This window comes from Schistocerca cancellata, chromosome 1 (assembly GCF_023864275.1).
Source record: "Schistocerca cancellata isolate TAMUIC-IGC-003103 chromosome 1, iqSchCanc2.1, whole genome shotgun sequence".
Taxonomy (NCBI): domain Eukaryota; kingdom Metazoa; phylum Arthropoda; class Insecta; order Orthoptera; family Acrididae; genus Schistocerca; species Schistocerca cancellata.
In genome coordinates, this window is record NC_064626.1 from 377985247 (window position 1) to 378004153 (window position 18907).

General features: G+C 41.1%; 1 protein-coding gene across 1 annotated transcript in view; it reads left to right on the forward strand.

Moving 5' to 3' along the window:
* LOC126177315 (probable G-protein coupled receptor AH9.1) overlaps window positions 1-16683 on the forward strand; it is a 91290-nt gene extending 74607 nt beyond the window's left edge. The window contains exons 5-7 of the mRNA XM_049924450.1: window positions 10645-10840; window positions 16510-16610; window positions 16672-16683. Coding sequence (XP_049780407.1) covers window positions 10645-10840; window positions 16510-16610; window positions 16672-16683 — 309 coding nt within the window. The remainder of the gene's footprint in view (window positions 1-10644; window positions 10841-16509; window positions 16611-16671) is intronic.
* The last annotated feature ends 2224 nt before the right edge of the window (window positions 16684-18907 follow it).

The window sequence follows — 18907 nt, forward strand, 5'->3', positions numbered from 1 at the left end:
ACTCCTTTTACCACCCGTGTGGATGACCTCACACTTTTCATTATTCAGGGTCAAATGGCAATTTTGGCACCATACAGATATCTCTTCTAAATCGTTCAGTAATTTGTTTTAATATTTTGATGATTTAAGTGGGCGATAAACGACAGCACCATCTACAAATAACCATAGACGGCTGCTCATATTGTCTGCTAAATTGTTTATCTATATGAGAAACAGCAGAGGGCCTGTAACACTACCTTGGGGAACGCCACAAATTACTTTTGTTTTATTCGATGACTTTCCATCAGTTATTACAAATTCTGACGTCTGTGTCAGGAAATCACGAATCAAGTCACATAACTGAGACGATATTTCGTATTTGATAACAAGCCGCTTGTGAGGTATGGTGTCAAAAGCCTTTTTGAAATCTAGAAATACGGAATCAATTTGAAATCCCTAGTTGATACCACTCAACACTTCATGAGAGTAAAGAGCTAACTGTGTTTCACAAGAAGGGTGTTTATTAAATCCATGTTGAATTTACGTCAATAGATCTCTTCCAGGTAATTCATGATGGTCAGCATTTACAACTGTCCGTCACGATGATAATAGATTACATCTTCAAGATATGAAAAGATGAAAAAGAATTTTTTTTCTTTAAATGAGTGCCAGCAGTGGCGAGTTTTGAGCAACACCTACACTTCTTTAGTTATCATGTTAATTTTTTTTACCAAAACTTAGCAGAGTTTATAAAGATTCATCTCACTAACATTCTAATGCAGTTGATATTGGGATGGAATCCTGAAATAATGTATTATTTAACTAGCAACTGAGAGCAACACTGGTCACTAGCTAACGAAAAAGATCATTTTCGGTATAAAAAAAGTATAATTTTTCCACTTATGCTGTCGCAAACCCACAGCAATTCTTATCTCACACGCTACCGATGACCGTTACTAAAAAAATACAACTACTTGCACATCATGGTATGTACACCTAGCTACGTACTCTGCAGGCCACCATAGACCACCTGGCGTGGTGCACCTTGTAGCATTACTAGTAATTTCCTTTATTGTCCCATTCGCAAACTGAGCGACAAAAAATCGACTGTCTGCATGCCCCGACGAGCCGTAATTTCTCTTGTCTTGTCTTCGCGATGCTTACGCGAAATATACGAGGGTGAGTCAAACGAAAACATTAAATTTGTAATAACAAATCGAAATTTCGCGCCGCTATCCTATAAGTTGGTAAGCGTGCTACAAACAGCGTGCAGAAGGGCCTGTAGGTGGCAGCATAGTGCAGATGCAAACATACCGTCGCAGTATCAGTATAAAGATGGCCGCCCCACTTGCAACTTGCACCAGGGAAGAACAGCGTTCTGTTATTCGGTTTTTGCGTAGTGAAGGTGTGAAACCTATTGAAATTAATCGACGAATGAAGGTTCAGTACGGTGATGCATGTTTGTCACAGCAGCAAGTCTACGAATGGAGTAGGAAGTTCGAAAATGGTGTGACTTCAGTGGAAGATGCTCCTCGTCCAGGTCAGGCACAACGAGTTATGACTCCACAGAACATTGCAGCAGTTGAAGCCATAGTGAAAGAAAACCGCCGAGTGACACTGAATAACATTGCAGCATGTTTACTGATTAGACATGGGTCAGCACACCACATTGTGAATGATGTGCTCCAGTTTCACAATATGGGTGCTACGGCATCTGACTCCTGAAATGAGAGAACGACATGTTGATGCTTGTGAAGAACTTTTTCGGCGCTTTGAACGAGAATGTGATGGCTTCCTTGCAAGAGTCGTTACTGGAGACGAAACCTGGGTTCACATCCACCAACCGGAAATGAAGAGAGCGAGCAAGGAATGGCGCCATTCCTCATCACCAAAACCAAAGAAGTTTCGAACAGAACCATAAGCAGGGAAGGTTATGCTGATTCTCTTTTGGGACGAAAAAGGCGTCATTTTGGAGCATTACATGCCTAGGGACCACTGTCACCAGTGCATCATACACAGACTTCCTAAAAAATTATCTTCGGCCTGCAATCAAATCAAAGCGACGTGGATTGCTGTCAGCAGGTGTCCTTTTGCAACATGACAATGCAAGGCCCCACACTGCCCGTACAACAGCTGCAACAATCACAGACCTGCATTTTGAGTGTCTTCCTCATCCACCGTACTCACCAGACCTTGCCCCAAGTGATTTCCATATGTTTGGACCATTCAAAGACGCAATGGGAGGAAAGAAGATCCGTTCTGATGAAGAGGTACGCTACGTGGTGCATGAGTGGTTGTGCGGACTATCAAAAGAATTTTTTTCTAAAGGAATTTATGCACTTTGTAAGCGCTGAAGGACTTGCATTGAGCGTGGGGGAGATTATGTTGCAAAGTGATACAGCTTTGTATCACTTCTGCACAATAAATAATATTTAAAAAATATTTAACGTTTTCATTTGACTCACCCTCGTACGTTGGTGCAAGTAGAATTTTTCTGCAGTCAGTCACAAGTGACGATTCTTTAAACTATTTCAGTGGTATCTCGCAAAAACAACGTCGTCTTCCCTCCAGGAACTCCAATTTGCATTCACAGAGCATCTCTGTAATACTCGCGCCTTGATCGATACTACCGCTAACAAATCTTCCGTTCTTTTCAAAGGAACAGTCCTGTTATCTGCCTTAAGCAGCTGAGGAAACCGATGAAAAATCTAAATCCGGATGGCTGGATGGATATTTGACCCTCGTGTTCAGCACATACCAGCAGTGCAAAAACCCTGAACCGTTTCAAACTGCTCCAGACTGCACAGCGCAAAAGGACCAATTGGCAGGCAGTTTCAGTCCATCAGAGATGGACACGTGTTGTTGAATTCTGAGAACAGCTACAAAATGTGGTTGATCCATTCTGAATGTATCTTCTTTCAGCTTTAGTGCACAAAATGGCTGGGGTCATAAATCATAACTTAAAAAAACAGCCGGTTTCTGAATAAAGCATTTTGTGGCTCTTGAAGTTAGGTAAAACATTGGGCCTAAATAGCTTCAGTAGGTGGCTAAAACTTTAAAGGCTAATGACGGTGGGCGTGGAACGTTAGTTAAAAAGCAGTAAACATAGTGTAGAGGTGAAAATAACAACTATAATAGCTAGGAATATAGATGCAGATCAGAAGAAATCTCCCTTATCAAACGAGTCTCATGCAGTATCTACATCAAACGAACCAGAAAGCATCCTAGAAAATGAAAGGGATTAACTATCATAAACAGTGGTTTAAGAGTGGCTGGAAGGGGCAGAGAAGAGCAGGTTTCCACTGGTTGTATGATGATTACCAGACCAGTCTCCAGTAATCCCCTCCATATAAATTTCCAAGTTGAGAAACACAAGAAACTGTCCACCTCATATTCGAAGAAAAAAGGGTAAGAAAATACAAAACCAACCCGTGATATCACCAGTAAGAAACAATAAAGATGCAAAACAGTACAAACTACAACCCAATGGCTGCAAAGAGCACTTTTCTGGAAGCTCGCGAAAAGCCGTCCTCCGTCATAAACGCAGAAGATGAAAGATGTAAAACAAAGTGGCAATTGTATCTTGTCACTCACCGCTAACCAAAATATACATCTACATACATACTCCGCAATCCACCATACGGTGCGTGGCGTAGGGTACCTCGTACCACAACTAGCGTCTTCTCTCCCTGTTCCATTCCCAAACAGAACGAGGGAAAAATGACTGCCTATATGCCTCTGTATGAGGCCTAATCTCTCTTATCTTATCTTTGTGGTCTTTCCGCGAAATGTTAAGTTGGCGGCAGCAAAATTGTACTGCAGTCAGCCTCAAATGCTGGTACTCTAAATTTCCTCAGTAGCGATTCATGAAAAGAACGCCTCTTTTCCTCTAGAGACTCCCACACGAGTTCCTGAAGCACTTCCGAAACACTCGCGTGAAGATCAAACCTACTAGTAACAAATCTAGCAGCCCGCCTCTGAATTGCTTCTATGTCCTCCCTCAATCCGACCTGATAGGGATCCCAAACGCTCGAGCAGTACTCAAGAATAGGTCGTATTAGTGTTTTATGAGCGGTCTCCTTTGCAGATGAACCACATCTTCCCAAAATTCTACCAATGAACCGAAGACGACTATCTGCCTTCCCCACAACTGCCATTACATGCTTGTCCCACTTCATATCGCTCTGCAATGTTACGCCCAAATATTTAATCGACGTGACTGTGTCAAGCGCTACACTACTAGTGGAGTATTCAAACATTACAGGGTTCTTTTTCCTATTCATCTGCATTAATTTACATTTATTCATATTTAGAGTTAGCTGCCATTCTTTACACCAATCACAAATACTGTCCAAGTCATCTTGTATTCTTCTACAGTCACTCAACGACGACACCTTCCCGTACACCACAGCATCATCAGCAAACAGCCGCACATTGCTATCCACCCTATCCAAAAGATCATTTATGTAGATGGAAAACAACAGCGGACCTACCACACTTCGCTGGGGCACTCCAGATGATACCCTCACCTCCGATGAACACTCACCACCGCGGACAACGTATTAGGTTCTATTACTTAAGAAGTTGGTTGGTTGGTTGGTTTGGGGAAGGAGACCAGACAGCGAGGTCATCGGTCTCATCGGACTAGGGAAGGACGGGGAAGGAAGTCGGCCGTGCCCTTTGAAAGGAACCATCCCGGCATTTGCCTAGAGCGATTTAGGGAAATCACGGAAAACCTAAATCAGGATGGCCGGACGCGGGATTGAACCGTCGTCCTCCCGAATGCGAGTCCAGTGTCTAACCACTGCGCCACCTCGCTCGGTATTACTTAAGAAGTCTTCGAGCCACTCACATGCTTGGGAACCAATCCCATATGCTCGTACGTTAGTTAGGAGTCTGCAGTGGGGCACCGGGTCAAACGCTTTCCGGAAGTCAAGGAATATGGCATCCGTCTGATGCCCTTCATCCATGGTTCACAAGATATCATGGGAAAAAAGGGCGAGTTGCGTTTCGCAGGAGCGATGCTTTCTAAAGCCGTGCTGATGCATGGACAGCAACTTCTCTGTCTCATGGAAATTCATTATATTCGAACTGAGAATATGTTCGAGAATCCTGCAACAAACCGATGTTAAGGACATTGGTCTCTAACTTTGAGGATCCGTCCTTCTACCCTTCTTATATACCGGCGTCACCTGCGCTTTTTTCCAGTCGCTCGGGACTTTACGTTGGGCAAGAGATTCGCGATAAATGCAAGCTAAGTAAGGAGCCAATGCAGTAGATTACTCTCTGTAAAGCCGAATTGGAATCCCATCAGGACCTTGCGATTTATTTATTTTCAACCCATTCGGCTGCTTCACAACCCCAGGGATGTCTACCACTATTTCCTCCATACGGGAATCTGTACGAGACTCAAACGGCGGTATGTTTGTACGATCCTCCTGCGTGAAAGATTTCTCAAATGCTAAATTTAAAATTTCAGCTTTCGTTTTGCTGTCTTCCGTTGCCAGGCCACACTGATCAGTGAGTGACTGGATGGAAGCCTTCGACCCGCTTACCGATTTTACGTAAGACCAGAATTTCCTTGGGTTTCCAGCAAGATCTTTTGCTAAGGTATGACGGTGGTAGTGATTGAATGCTTCGCGCATCGCTCTTTTTACAGCAGCACGAATCTCTACTAACTTTGCCTGTCCTCATTCTCCCGATCTTACTTGTACTAACTTTTGCCTGTCCTCATTCTCCCGATCTTACTTGTACCACGATTGCAACTGCCTTTGCTTCCTGAGCATTCTCCGAATTGCGCTGTTAAACCACGGTGGGTCTTTTCCGTTTGTAACCCACTTTTTTGGCACATACTTGTCCAATGGGTGATTTACAATGTGTTTAAAATTTACCCATAATTATTCCACGTCCATCGTACAGGAAGTAAATGAAGTCGATTCATTTACTAGGTGGGATGCTAACAACGGCTTATCCGCTCTTTCTAGTAAGAATACTCTCCTAGCCTTCTTGACTGACTTTTTAACTTTCGTAACCATAGTCGTAATGACAACACATCATGATCACTAATCCCTGTCTCAACACTGACACCGTCGATGAGGTCTGGTCTGTTCGTGGCTACCAGATCTAAAATATTTCCATTACGCGTTGGCTGTCGATTTAGCTGCTCAAGACGGTTTTCGGATAATGTGTTCAAAAGTAATTCACACGACGGCTTGTCTGTACCACCTGTAATTAATCCATAGACATCACAGTCTATACTAGGTAGGTTGAAGTCGCCTCCGACTAATATAGCATGATCCGGGTACTTCTGTGATACAGAATGTAAACTCCCTTTGAATGATTCTAGAACTGTCACAGTGGAACCTGGTAGCCGGTAACAACACCCCACAATTTACTTTATTTCCCCGAGCCCTGTTAAACGTGTCCAGATAACTTCACAATCACACTCTACTTCGACCTCAGTAGACACCATATTTTTGTCAACTGCAATGAAGACACCACTTCCTACAATATCTAATTTGTCTTTCCGATACACGTTCCAACCCTCACTAAATATTTCAGAACTTCCTATCTCAGGGTTCAGCCAGGTCTCAGTCCCGAGAATAATTTGCGCGCCACACACTTCCTGGAGGGCAGTAAATTCAAGAACTTTAATCTGAACACTCAGAAAATTTACTGCTAATATCTCGATAGCTGAAGTGTCTTTATACTGAGCGCGTCCTGATTTCCCTGCCTGCAAGTCGACTGGTGAGTGTTCATCAGGACACCTCGCACTACTGCCTAGCCTAAAAAAACCATGTGCACACCACAAGTACTCTGCTACCCAAGTAGCCGCTTCCTTTGTGTAGTGCACCACTGACCTATCTAGGGGCGTCCTACAATTCCCCACCCAATAGCGCAAGTCTAGAAATCTGCAGCCAAGACCGTCACAGAGTCGACGAAGCCTCTGGTTGAGACCCTCCACTCGGCTCCAAACCAAAGGACCCCGATCCACTCTTGGAACGATGGTGCAAATAGAGAGCTCTGCTTGCACCCCGCGTGTGAGGCCAGCGGTCTTCATCATATCCGCCAGCCGCCTGTACGAACTGAGGATCGCTTCAGAACCCAAGCGACAGGCATCATTGGTGCCGACGTGAGCAACTACTTGCAGACGACTGCACCCCGTACGCTCGATAGCCGCAGTCAAGGCCGCCTCCACATCTTTGATGAGGCCCCCCGGCAGACAAACCGAGTGCAAGTTGGATTTCTTTCCAGCCCTGTACGCTATTTCCCTGAGGGGCTCCATCACCCGCCTAACGTTGGAGCTCCCAATAACCAGCAAGCCTTTGCCCCCGTGTGCCTGCTCGGGCCCTGCTGAAGGAGCAGCCACCTGCCTACTGACAGGATGAACGGGCGAGGCCAGCCGGCCAGCCTCCTCATTGGCCCTCCGCCTCGAGCGAAGCGAACGCGTTGCAGTCCGCCACTCTCCCTGAGGTGAGGGCGGCCCCAACGCACCGGGTACACCAGAAGGTGCCTCGGTGGCTGAGTCAGCGGACGCAGCAAGCGACACCTGGGGTGCCTCAAGCGACGCGCCAGACCCTCCGCCGTCGCTGCACCTCGAGGTAGCATCCTGAAGGCGGCTGACCGTGGCCAACAGCACGCTCAGCTGCTAACCGCGGCCAGTTCCTCCTGCGCCTGCACACAGCACGCACACATCCTATCTATCCTACTGCTAATATCCAACGACTCCGCGAATTTACACTCTACGGCTATCAATAAGCAATATTAGTCCTCTCAAATACGAGAATACGCAAGGATTTTATGTAATTAAATTTGCAAGCGCACAAACACTAGGAAAGAAATTAAGAATCAAACTACAAAACAAATATGAAAGCTAAATATCCGACTCGCTACTGCACTGCTGCTGCACTGATACTTCACCAGCGGCTGCTCAAGGCTCACTGAGCTGTGTCAAAAGCGCACAATAATTTAATCCCCTACCCCAAATCCTAACTCAGATCCTTGGTACGCTCTTGATTGGTTTGTTGTACAGTACGAAAACTATTTCTTCGATAATCACTGCAGCGTAAAGCCATACCCACACGGAACGTGAGCTCATCGTGAAATACACTATAAGTGGTTTCCATCATGGTTGGTGCTGCATCATACGAAAAGTGCTCCTGACAGTGATTTGCGAGAAGTTGTCAGCTGTATCTGACTCGCAAATCACACAGCTTGTTTACAGAAATGGACGTGCGTAAAATTGCTATCTTAGCTCTATTAAAACGTACATTTCCTCCCTCGTCCGCATGCGAGACGTGTTTTTCAATCTGCAGTATACATTAACAAAAACTTCAATATCCATGAACATGATAGAAGGGGAAAAAAAGGTCAAATATTTTTTGACATGATTTGTCTGAAGGTAAGGAATGGAATAGAACAGAGAAACATTCAACGCGCATTTCTACGATGCCACACAACAGGAGACTCCACGGCCCACATAATCCATCAAACAAATATCCTCTAGTACTCTTTGAGATTCTGAAATTCTAAGTTCAACACTGAACTTTAAATCCTCAATAGGCACCTCATTAGCTGTACAAGGGTTCGAGCATCATTCAAAGACGCGCAAAATGTTTCTCTAGCATATTTTACTTCATACTTTTAAAAAATCTTTTCATAAAACATTTGACCGTTTTCTAATTTTTATTTTAAAAATTTTTGATAGCGAACTATCACAATAACGTTACTTTTTGTGCGCCAAATAGCCGTCTTTGAAGAGAAGAAATTTTTAACAGTTCATTTGCACAACTAGCAGCAGTTGTTCGTAAAATATTTCAGTTTTCCCTCAAATCACCAATTAATTACATCTTAATTGCCTTGATTACTTTCAAGCAATTATATCTGTTATTGCAAACCTGGACCCCACGCTGGTCAATTTCATATCCCATCGCCCACTTCCCTACATTTGTATGGGTATGAAAATTCGGACAAAAATTCATTGCGTAATTTTCCTTCGAACCACTAATTGTTTCTTAATTACCGCGATTGCTCTTAAGGTGTCTATGTGCAAAACTATACCTCGCTTTGATCAGTTCGGTACCCCATTTGCCATTTCACACTCTTTGTTTCGCTATCAAAATTCGGACAAAAATACTTTGAGCAATTTCTGCAGTCTTGTTTCCGCTCTGATTAAAAATTTGACCAAAAAGGGAAGCTCCACGTGCAGTCAATAAGGACATACGCTTTTCAAATTTCCGTTACAAAAAGTACTATACTAATTCTCAATAGTCTCCAGCGTAATATAAAAAAAATTGGCCGGGTGCGAGTAGGACTTGAGCACAGTACATCCATTCCGGAATTCGAGGATATCGACGATTTTTGCCTGTTAACGACATTGATACTGGCCAGATATGTCACAGGGATTCCAGAACTTTCGAGAATGTTTTAATTTCAAGTTTGAAATCGGATGACGAAGGATAAAGACATATTTTTTCGTGCGATATATTTAGACATTAACAATTTCCGGATTTTTTCCTTTGCTTACACTGTGAAACCTTGCTTCTTGCCAAATTTGATGATTATGAGAGAACGGAAAGCATCCTACAGGTTTTAATGAGTAGGTTTTCGAGTACCAAAATATGTGACATAAATGGCCACATCTTTTGATTGAATTAACTTCGAAGCTTAAAATTTTTATACCGCCAAGGGTCCATGGACCTTAATATCTGTACGTGACATAAATTTGGTAGTGATACATCTGCTCGTCCCTGATAAGAAGGGTTCATAACAGTCGGACAAAAATACATTGAGCGATTTCTAAAGCCTTGTTTCCGTTCTGCTTAAAAATTTGACCAAAAAGGGAAGTTCCACGTCCAGTCAGTAAGGACATACGCTTTTCAAATTTTCGTTACAAAAGGTGCTATACTAATTTGCAATAGTCTCCCGCATAATATAAAAAAATTAGGCCAGGTGCGAGTAGGAGTTGCGCACTGAGGGTTCCGCACAAACTTAATTACGCTTAATTATGTATACAGACAGTTCATTTGCACAACTAGCAGCAGTTGTTCGTAAAATATTTCAGTTTTCCCTCAAATCACCAATTAAGTACATCTTAATTGCCCTGATTACTTTCACGCAATTATATCTGTTGTTGCAAACCTAGACCCCAAGCTAATCAACAGAGCGATCCTAAAAGGGTTCCGTTTTTATAGATTGAGGCACGGATCCCTAAAAATTACTTCACCGTTCTCAATTTTTAGTAAAATCTTGAGGGCTTTCTAACTAGATCACTGTTTCTATTGCTCGTGGTCTCGCGGTAGCGTTCTCGCTTCCCGAGCACGTGGTCCCGGGTTCGATTCCCGGCGGGGTCAGGGATTTTTCCTGCCTCGAGATGACTGGGTGTTATTGTGTCGTCTTCATCATCATCATTCAAGGCAATGGAAAACCACCTCCACTAGGACATTGCCTACTAAGGCGGCGCGGGTCTCCCGCGTCGTTCCCCTACGCTCTGTAAAGAAGTATGGGACTCATCATCATCAGCAGAATATTTATAACATGTGAAATACAAGACTAAACAAGAAAAGGCAAAACCTCCCATTGCAAGTTCTCTTGAAAAAAAAAAAATAACTTGCTGTAATATTGCCGTCAAATACGTTAAGATGGGGCTCGACTACGGTGTTGCAGGTGTGCGTGTCGCCCATGGTGATCCTGAACGTGACACTGTCGCAAGGCAACCTGAGCCGCTTCCCGTACCAGGTGTTCCGCGCCGTCGCCAACCTGCTGGAGGTGACCAACTACTCGCTCACCTTCTACATCTACTGCCTCTTCTCGGAGGACTTCCGCGCGACGTTGTTGCGCACGCTGCGGTGGCCGTGGGGCGGCGAGGGGGCGGCGATCCGCGGCTGCGGCGGCCGGCGCGGACCGGGGGCGGTGGCCGGGGGCGGCGGCTGCGGGGCGGCGGCGGACAGCGCGGGAGACAAGGTGCGCCCCCACGGGGGGCCCACGCCCCCCACCACCACTACCACCACCACGGCGACCGCGGCGGCGGCGGCAGCGACGGCCAACGGTGCCGCCGGCAGCTCCGACCACAGGCCTTCCAAAGCGCGCAGCCTGTGGCGTGGACTCTGCAACTGCGTCGCCGTCAAGGGCTACAAGATGGAAGCCGGCCGCGCTAGTGTCTAGGCCACAGCGCCCCTCCACAGTGCCGAACTCCCGATAGCGCGATCCCCCGGCGCACAAGTTGCTTACTTCTTGTCAGCCTCTCCTCTGAACCGAGTGACAAACAATTGTACTCTGTAAACAACAAGTTGCTGGTTCACGTTTTCTCCTCCCTGTGACATAGTTTCCAGCAGAAACGCAACACCCAAATCGATCGCCAGACTTACTGCGAAGAGAGGCCCGATCAAGAAAATATGTGCTCGAGGACAAGGGCAGCACTGACCCACATTTGGTTTCAGGACAGAAACAAGTGGATCCGTTTGTGCACTAGTGACAAATGTACAACAGGATACTAAACAAAAACAGAACTGTGAGAAAACAACACTGAAGTCAGTCGTACTTTACTCGAATGAAGAATTTATATACTCGTCTCCAGTTTCGGGCCTAAGCTCAACTTCAGATGGCAGCATACACTTTTCATTCAACATGCACATTATTTATCACTCAGAGGAAAAGATTTTTTTTTTCAAAAATGCTATAGGTGTGTTTTCGAAAACAGTACAGAATACAATCTGCAGATCTGCAGGGCTGGCAAACTTGGGTGTACACAAGTCTACTTGTAAGTCAACATGGTACACAGAAGACATTTCATTTAATTTTAGGAAAAATCCCATGACAAAGTATACCAGTATTTAATTTACACAAGGAAAGTTTGTCATTTATTTCAAAAACTGATGTCCCACAGCTACACTTTATTTTCATTTTATTTATGTTTCAGTTTTTTGGGACTATTTTCAGGGGCACAGTCTCGTTCTTCAACACTCGTTTGTGTAGGGGAGAATGTTGCACCATGGAACACTTTTCAGATCGTTCCCTCTAGTCAGCCCTGTAATTGAACTTTAACATATTTTCTTATTCCATTTGTAGGTGATAGCATTCACTTTCCATATGCTGCAGTCTTTTCCAAAATTACAAAAATTACTACAAAAGTGAATTTCCAAATGTGAAAATATTTTCCAAGATACAGCATGGCCATGTACCTCAGAACAAATAATGAAATATAAAAGTTTTGCACTTGAGAAATTCTTGTCAACACCATATTAAAGAGTCTATCTGTTACATTACTACTCTGCTAAAAACCACTAATCAATAAGTGAAATCAAATTAAGTAGAAGTATCATCAATTACCAACTAAAAGTTACACACATTTTGAAACAGAAGCTAAGGAAAACAAGCACAAGTTTACATTCTCAAGACTGGTAAAATTGTTGATACACTAAAAAAATCAGTTCATTTTTAAATGTCACATGTTCCATGGTAGAAGACCACCTCCTGTTACATGGTACAAGATGTTGCACAACCAATGATACATGGCTCAACTGCACACACATTATATAACTAGTTCTAAAAATATGTAGAGTTTTACTCGCCACAAAACCGTGTAACTGAATAATAACCAATATCCTCCACATAACTTTAATATATTACACAGTCACTTAAATATGTTGAACTAAAAATATTTACAAATGTTGCACAAAACACAACCTCATGTCCCTTGATGACTAAAACAGTAAAAAGTGCCAGAAACTGCTTGTGGTAGTCTCTAGTGTGATTCTAAAGTAGGTCACTAGATTGAGTATGTATGTTTTTGGTGTTTATGGGCACTCAGCAGTGAGATTATCAGTGCCCTTGTGAATATTAAAAGAAATGAATGTTGATAAAAGGGCTGAAAATGTTCACACAATCACTTGCTCACTCTAACCTCACATGCATTGACCATTCATTCACTCTATATCACACTCCATAAGACAAGGGAAAAATAGTGAAACATGGTACACCTGGGATTAAAATAGAAGTAAAACCACAGAAGAGCTAAAAAAATAAAAAAATAAAAAAATACAGGCACAGGAATTTTTGACTGACTGACCATTTAGAAGAACAGGGTGAGCTAGTCCCCTAGTGAGCTAGTCAGATCTGCTGGCAAATGTGCCAGTGCCCTCACTGTTTTGAAATTACAACCAGGAAACATCGTGTTCCAATGCACACTACTGTCAAGGTACAACACTAACCCCTATGCAGCAGATCTGTTAAGTTGGAATCTGACATTGTCAATGTGACAAAAGATCAATGCTGGAATCATTGACCTCAGTGATGATGTCAGATTCCAGGTTACTGTAACAGCTTGGCTGTGTACATGAATGAGTGCCTGAGAACTGGGATGCAACCCCTGAACTTGTCACAAAAAAGTGAATAAGTACAACAAAAATAAAGTGTAGTTATGGACTACTTCATTAGCTACAGACTCTCAAAAGAATTCTCCTTCTAAAATAATGGATTAGATCATGAAAAGAATCTCACAATTTGAAGATATGTCCAAAGCTATTTACAGTTAAATAAATCATTCATTTGATGAAACTGTAATTGGTGGCAGTATTTTTTCATCATTGGAATTTTAAATAGTGACAGAGTTCTATACCAATCATTGTTACAGTGATGGAATAAAAATATTATTTTTGTTCTAACAGCAAAAAAAGTATGGAATTGATTCAATTCGTGAGGCTCCAGAGCAGATGAAGCAGAGCAGATTACTCAAACAGAAGCCAAATGCTTGGCACACAACAATAACAAAAGGCATTGTGTGTTAGTCAGTACATTTAAGAAAACAAAAGACACTATGGTAACAATATTTAATAACTGAAACACGTCCAGTACTGTAAATAATGTCAGTTATCTTCAATTCTGTTCCCACAAACTGACTGAAAAGAAATAACTGTAAATACCTTCCTGTGAGTAACTTTTTGTACTGTAGCTATTGGACTCAAGACAGTCACTTGTCTTTTCTCATTCAGTCACAAATGACAGTTCTGTTTCAAGCTGTCTTTTATATGGTGTACATCTTGTGCATATTTTTCTCTCTCTTTTTTTCACCTACAATGATAATCGTATTTGCTTTGTACAGACTGTGAATGCACCCTACACTCTGCTCTTTTAATTATAAAATCGTCACTGCAGTGCAAAACTACTCTTCAAATTAGAGTAAGCGTAGTGCAAAGTTTTAGATGGATTGATGTCTTTTCATCACAGAAGATTCTCAGATACAATCCTTGTATTCCATGTTGAGTAACTCGTGGATTTTGAATAACTACAAAAAGATTTGTATTAAATAGACATTAAGGTTTTACTCTGTATACCTCTTTACACAAAAGAATTTGTACCCATTCCGTATTAAAACTACTTGTCTGTCATTTTCTGTATTCGTGATACAAATCCATAACATGTAAATTTTGTGTGAACTATGTGGTGTTAACTATGTGATATGTAACAAGTCACATTTTAAATTTTAAGCTGAATAAAACATACTTTTGGCCTATTAAACCAGCTATAAATTATTTCTCTTCCTCAATAATGATTGAATAATGTTTTCATAATGTGTTACCACTAGGCAGACAGTCACAACAAGCACCAATCTCTACTTATTTTGGTGAGAGTAAGTCATTAAAACTTTTGTAAAGATGTATGCACAATTAAATATTGTCTTACATCATCAGTTCCCTAAAAGTATGCCACAGAGGTGATGTAGTCATCATATAAAACCATGCAAACATCACTATATGACAAAGACAACAATGATGTTGATGATGATGATGATGATATGTAGTAAACATCCTGCGGCAGGGAGGGCCATCCATTAAGCAATACGAAATGGATCTGCATAACCAATCAAAGATTGTAGATTGTAGATTGTATTTTATTGGTTCTGTTGTCTACATAGCAGCTTATGCATAAGACATTGGACAAGTCAAGTTATAAATATACAGGCTGAAAGTAATTTCAAGGCATACATATTTAAGCTTACAATAATACACTTTACACACAAGTATTTATATAACACATTTCATAAATTTAAATATTCTTCAATGGAATAAAAGCAGTGATGCTGTAAATATGACTTTAGAGATTTTCCAAATGTATTGACCTCAGTGATAGCTTTTATGTTTTCAGGAAGTTTGTTATAAAGCTTAACTCCCATGTGAAAAGTACCTTTTTGGCACAGTGCTGTGCTGATTTGAGTCATATGTAAGTTCCTGTTTTGTCTGGTAAAGTGCTCATGTATATCACAGTTTTTTTGTAGCCTCTGGTCCTTGCCTATTACATTTAATTTAAAGAACAAAAGGGTTTCCATAATGTATACACACGGTAATGGGGGAATACCAGATTTCTTAAACAGGGGTTTACAAGAGTCTCTAGGCTTGCACCCAAACAAGATTCTAATGGCCCTTTTTTGTAGTTTAAAAGTGCTATTAGCTATTTTAGAGTTTCCCCAGAAGGTGACCCCATATCTAAGACGAGAATGAAAGTACGCATGATATGCATTCAATACTGTTTTCTCACTACAGCATGATTTTAATGAACAAAGAAGATAACATGTTTTGCTCAGTTCTGCATTGAGACATTCAATATGCTTATTCCATCTGATGTTACTCTGCAGCCAAAGTCCTAAGAATTTGGTTTCAGTACTGTTACCAACTGGTTCGTCATTGATAGAGACTGATGGGATAAACATGTCCTTGTTAGGAACATTGTGGAATTTTAGAGCAACGGTTTTCTTACTGTTTATTACAAGCTGATTACTCTGTGCCCAGCTGCTAAGTTGTTTCGTTACCATGTTTACTGTCTGCTGTAACTGTTCATCGTCGTCTCCTTTTAGTAGAATCGTGGTGTCATCTGCAAATATGATTGATTTGTGTGCATCAATATTTAAGCTTAGATCATTTATGTACAGAAGAAACAGAAGGGGTCCCAACACGGATCCTTGAGGTACACCACATTTTATTTGTTTATAGTCAGATAAGTGATTAGATACAGTTTTTAGTTCAATATTTGTGTGCTTGACGCACACTGCCTGCATACGATTTGTCAGGAAGGAACTGATCCACTTGTTGGACAGACCTCGAATACCATATCTTTCTAGCTTTGATAGCAGAATTTTATGGTCCACCATGTCAAAAGATTTTGACAAGTCAATAAAGACTCCTATTGTTTCCTGTTTTTTGTCCATCAGGTTTAGGATGGAATTGATGCACTCATAGACAGCAGTTGTCGTTGACCTCTTATTTCTGAATCCATGTTGTTCATTACATAGGATTCTGTTTTTATTTATAAATTTCATAAGTTTCTCATACATAACTTTTTCCAGTACTTTAGAGATGCAGGAGGAAATTGTGATGGGTCTGTAGTTATTTACATTGTCTTTATCCCCTTTTTTATATACAGGAATAACTTTTGATGTTTTTAACACACCAGGGAAAGTGCCTGCCTGAAGTGAGCAGTCGCATAAATGTGTGAGTACTTCAATTAGGTTTGATGCGCTCTTCTTTAACATTGTTGCAGGTATACCATCAATACCTGCCGATTTGGAATTTTTTAGTCCTTTTATTGCTTTAGCTACTTCATCTTGTGAAACAGAACTGATGTACATTGATCCTCTACATGTACTTATTTTATATTCATTTGCCTGGATGCTCTTAAAGTTTGATTGTAACATATTTTCAGCAACACCTGTGAAAAAGTTGTTAAATGTGTTAGCTACTTCTAAGGGGTTTGTTACTTTTTTATTTTTATGTGATAGTGTTATATTTTTCCAAGGTTGTCTGTATTCTCCACATTCTTTTTTTATAACACTCCACATAGCCTTTGATTTATTAGCTGAATTATAAATGATATCATCATTATGCATTATTTTTGCTGCTTTTATTACTTTTCTTAATATTTTGGAGTATTTTTTATAGTATGCGCAGACTACAGGTGAGGAATTTTTTGAGTTACATATTTCATGAAGTAGTCTTTTCTTCTGGCATGAAACCCTTATTCCCTTCATGTCTTCTTGGCCAATGAAATAGCTTCACTGTAAAAGACAGCAGGGAAGCATGACTAGATGATCACTTACAAAAAGCAGAACAAACCAGCCATTATGAAAAAACACAAAGATCTCCTGGCTAATAGGATATGTAGGAGGTCACATTTTACACAGAATCTTAAGGATACGGGGTAGTTATAAATGGTGGAAAAATCAAAAAAAATTTATGATTTTATTAAATTCTATAGTCTTTCCAGATTAAATTGATACATACATTATAGGGTTTTAAATTGAAAATGATCTATATATGCCAAATTTTAAAGTTACGCTCATGTATGCTGCCAAGACCCCTTTATTTCTGTTACAGAAACCAGTATTATTTCGGAAAGAACTGTGAACTTTCTGTTTCCAGCAATTATACGTATGATACATTGTATGTTGGTAACAGTGCAGGTTTCTAGTGTCTGTAAATGATTATCTTTGCTAGTATTTACTTTTGCTACATATATTTGGGGAAGTACATTTCCTTTAGTGTGTAATAAATGTGAACTATGCCATGCAGCAAGAAATTCAATAAAAGGAAATTCCGTGGTAACCAGTTCACAAAGCCACACTGTTGAAAGTAAGCTGAGTATCAGTTCTTCAGGGAAGAAACTCTCACATGGCATGCCTCCTGGTGATTCAAATTTTTGTGTTAACAATGACGCTGTTTGTAGTGGATTTGTTGTTGTTGATGTGGGCACCTTATCTTCTTTGATAAAGGAAGTGGCGAAATGTAAACAATGTGATGGTGTAGGCTGTATGGAAATAACTGAACAACAAACTAGCAGGAATGGTTTAGCATCAAAATTAGTTGTTCTGTGTAGATCCTGCAATAAATTTAGCTCGAAAATGACTTAGAACATTGTGCATAACTCATATGATGTGAATTCAAAGTTAGTGTATGCAATGCATGCAATAGGAAAAGGAACAAAGGCTGCTCAAACGTTTTGTGGTTTGATGGACCTTCTTCCTCCTTCCAGTAGGTTCAGCAAGTACATAAAAATACTTTTAGGTGCCTTGATTGTTGTGTCTAAAGCATCTATGAAACATGCAGTAGAGGAAACTGCAAATATTAGTGGAACCAGGGACATTGCTGTAGCACTTGATGGGACATGGCAACATCAAGGACATTGTTCCTAAAATGATGTTTTAAGTGCTACTTCTCTGGAGAATGGAAAAGTTGTTGATGTTGAGTGCTTATCTAAGTACTGCTACACCTGCCATGGTAACACTGAAGGACATATTGAACATAAGTGTTCTAAGAATTATGATGGTTACAGTGGAGGTATGGAGTGTGATGGAACTCTAAAAATATTTCAGAGGTTGGTGCCCATTTATAACATTAGATATACAAAGTACCTAGGTGAAGGGGACTCTAAGGCTTTCAATAAAATTAATGAGTTCAATGTTTATGGTGATACCTTGGTAACAAAACTGGAGTGTTGTGGGCATGTGCAAAAGAGGATGGGTCCTAGATTGAGGAAGCTACGAAGAGAAATGAAAGGAAAGTTGCTATCTGGTGGAAAATTTCTGACTGGCCATGACAGACTGACAGAAACTGAAATAGACCTTCTTCAGAGTTATTATGGACTAGCCATTAGATGAACTGCATCTCTGAATGATGTTACAGCAATCAGAAAAGCTGTATAGGACACTTACTTTCATAAGTTGTCGACAGATGACCACCCTGTTCATGGACTTCACCCTAAAGAAGTAGATTCTTGGTGTGGTTACCAAAAAGCAAAAGGAAGTGGTCAGATATACCATCATAAGCATTCTCTTCCTGGGCCTGTTATGAATGAAATAAAATCAATTTTTAGAGACCTGAGTGACCCTGTTTTGCTTAGTACATGTCTTCATGGGGGCAGAATACAAATGAAAGTTCCAACC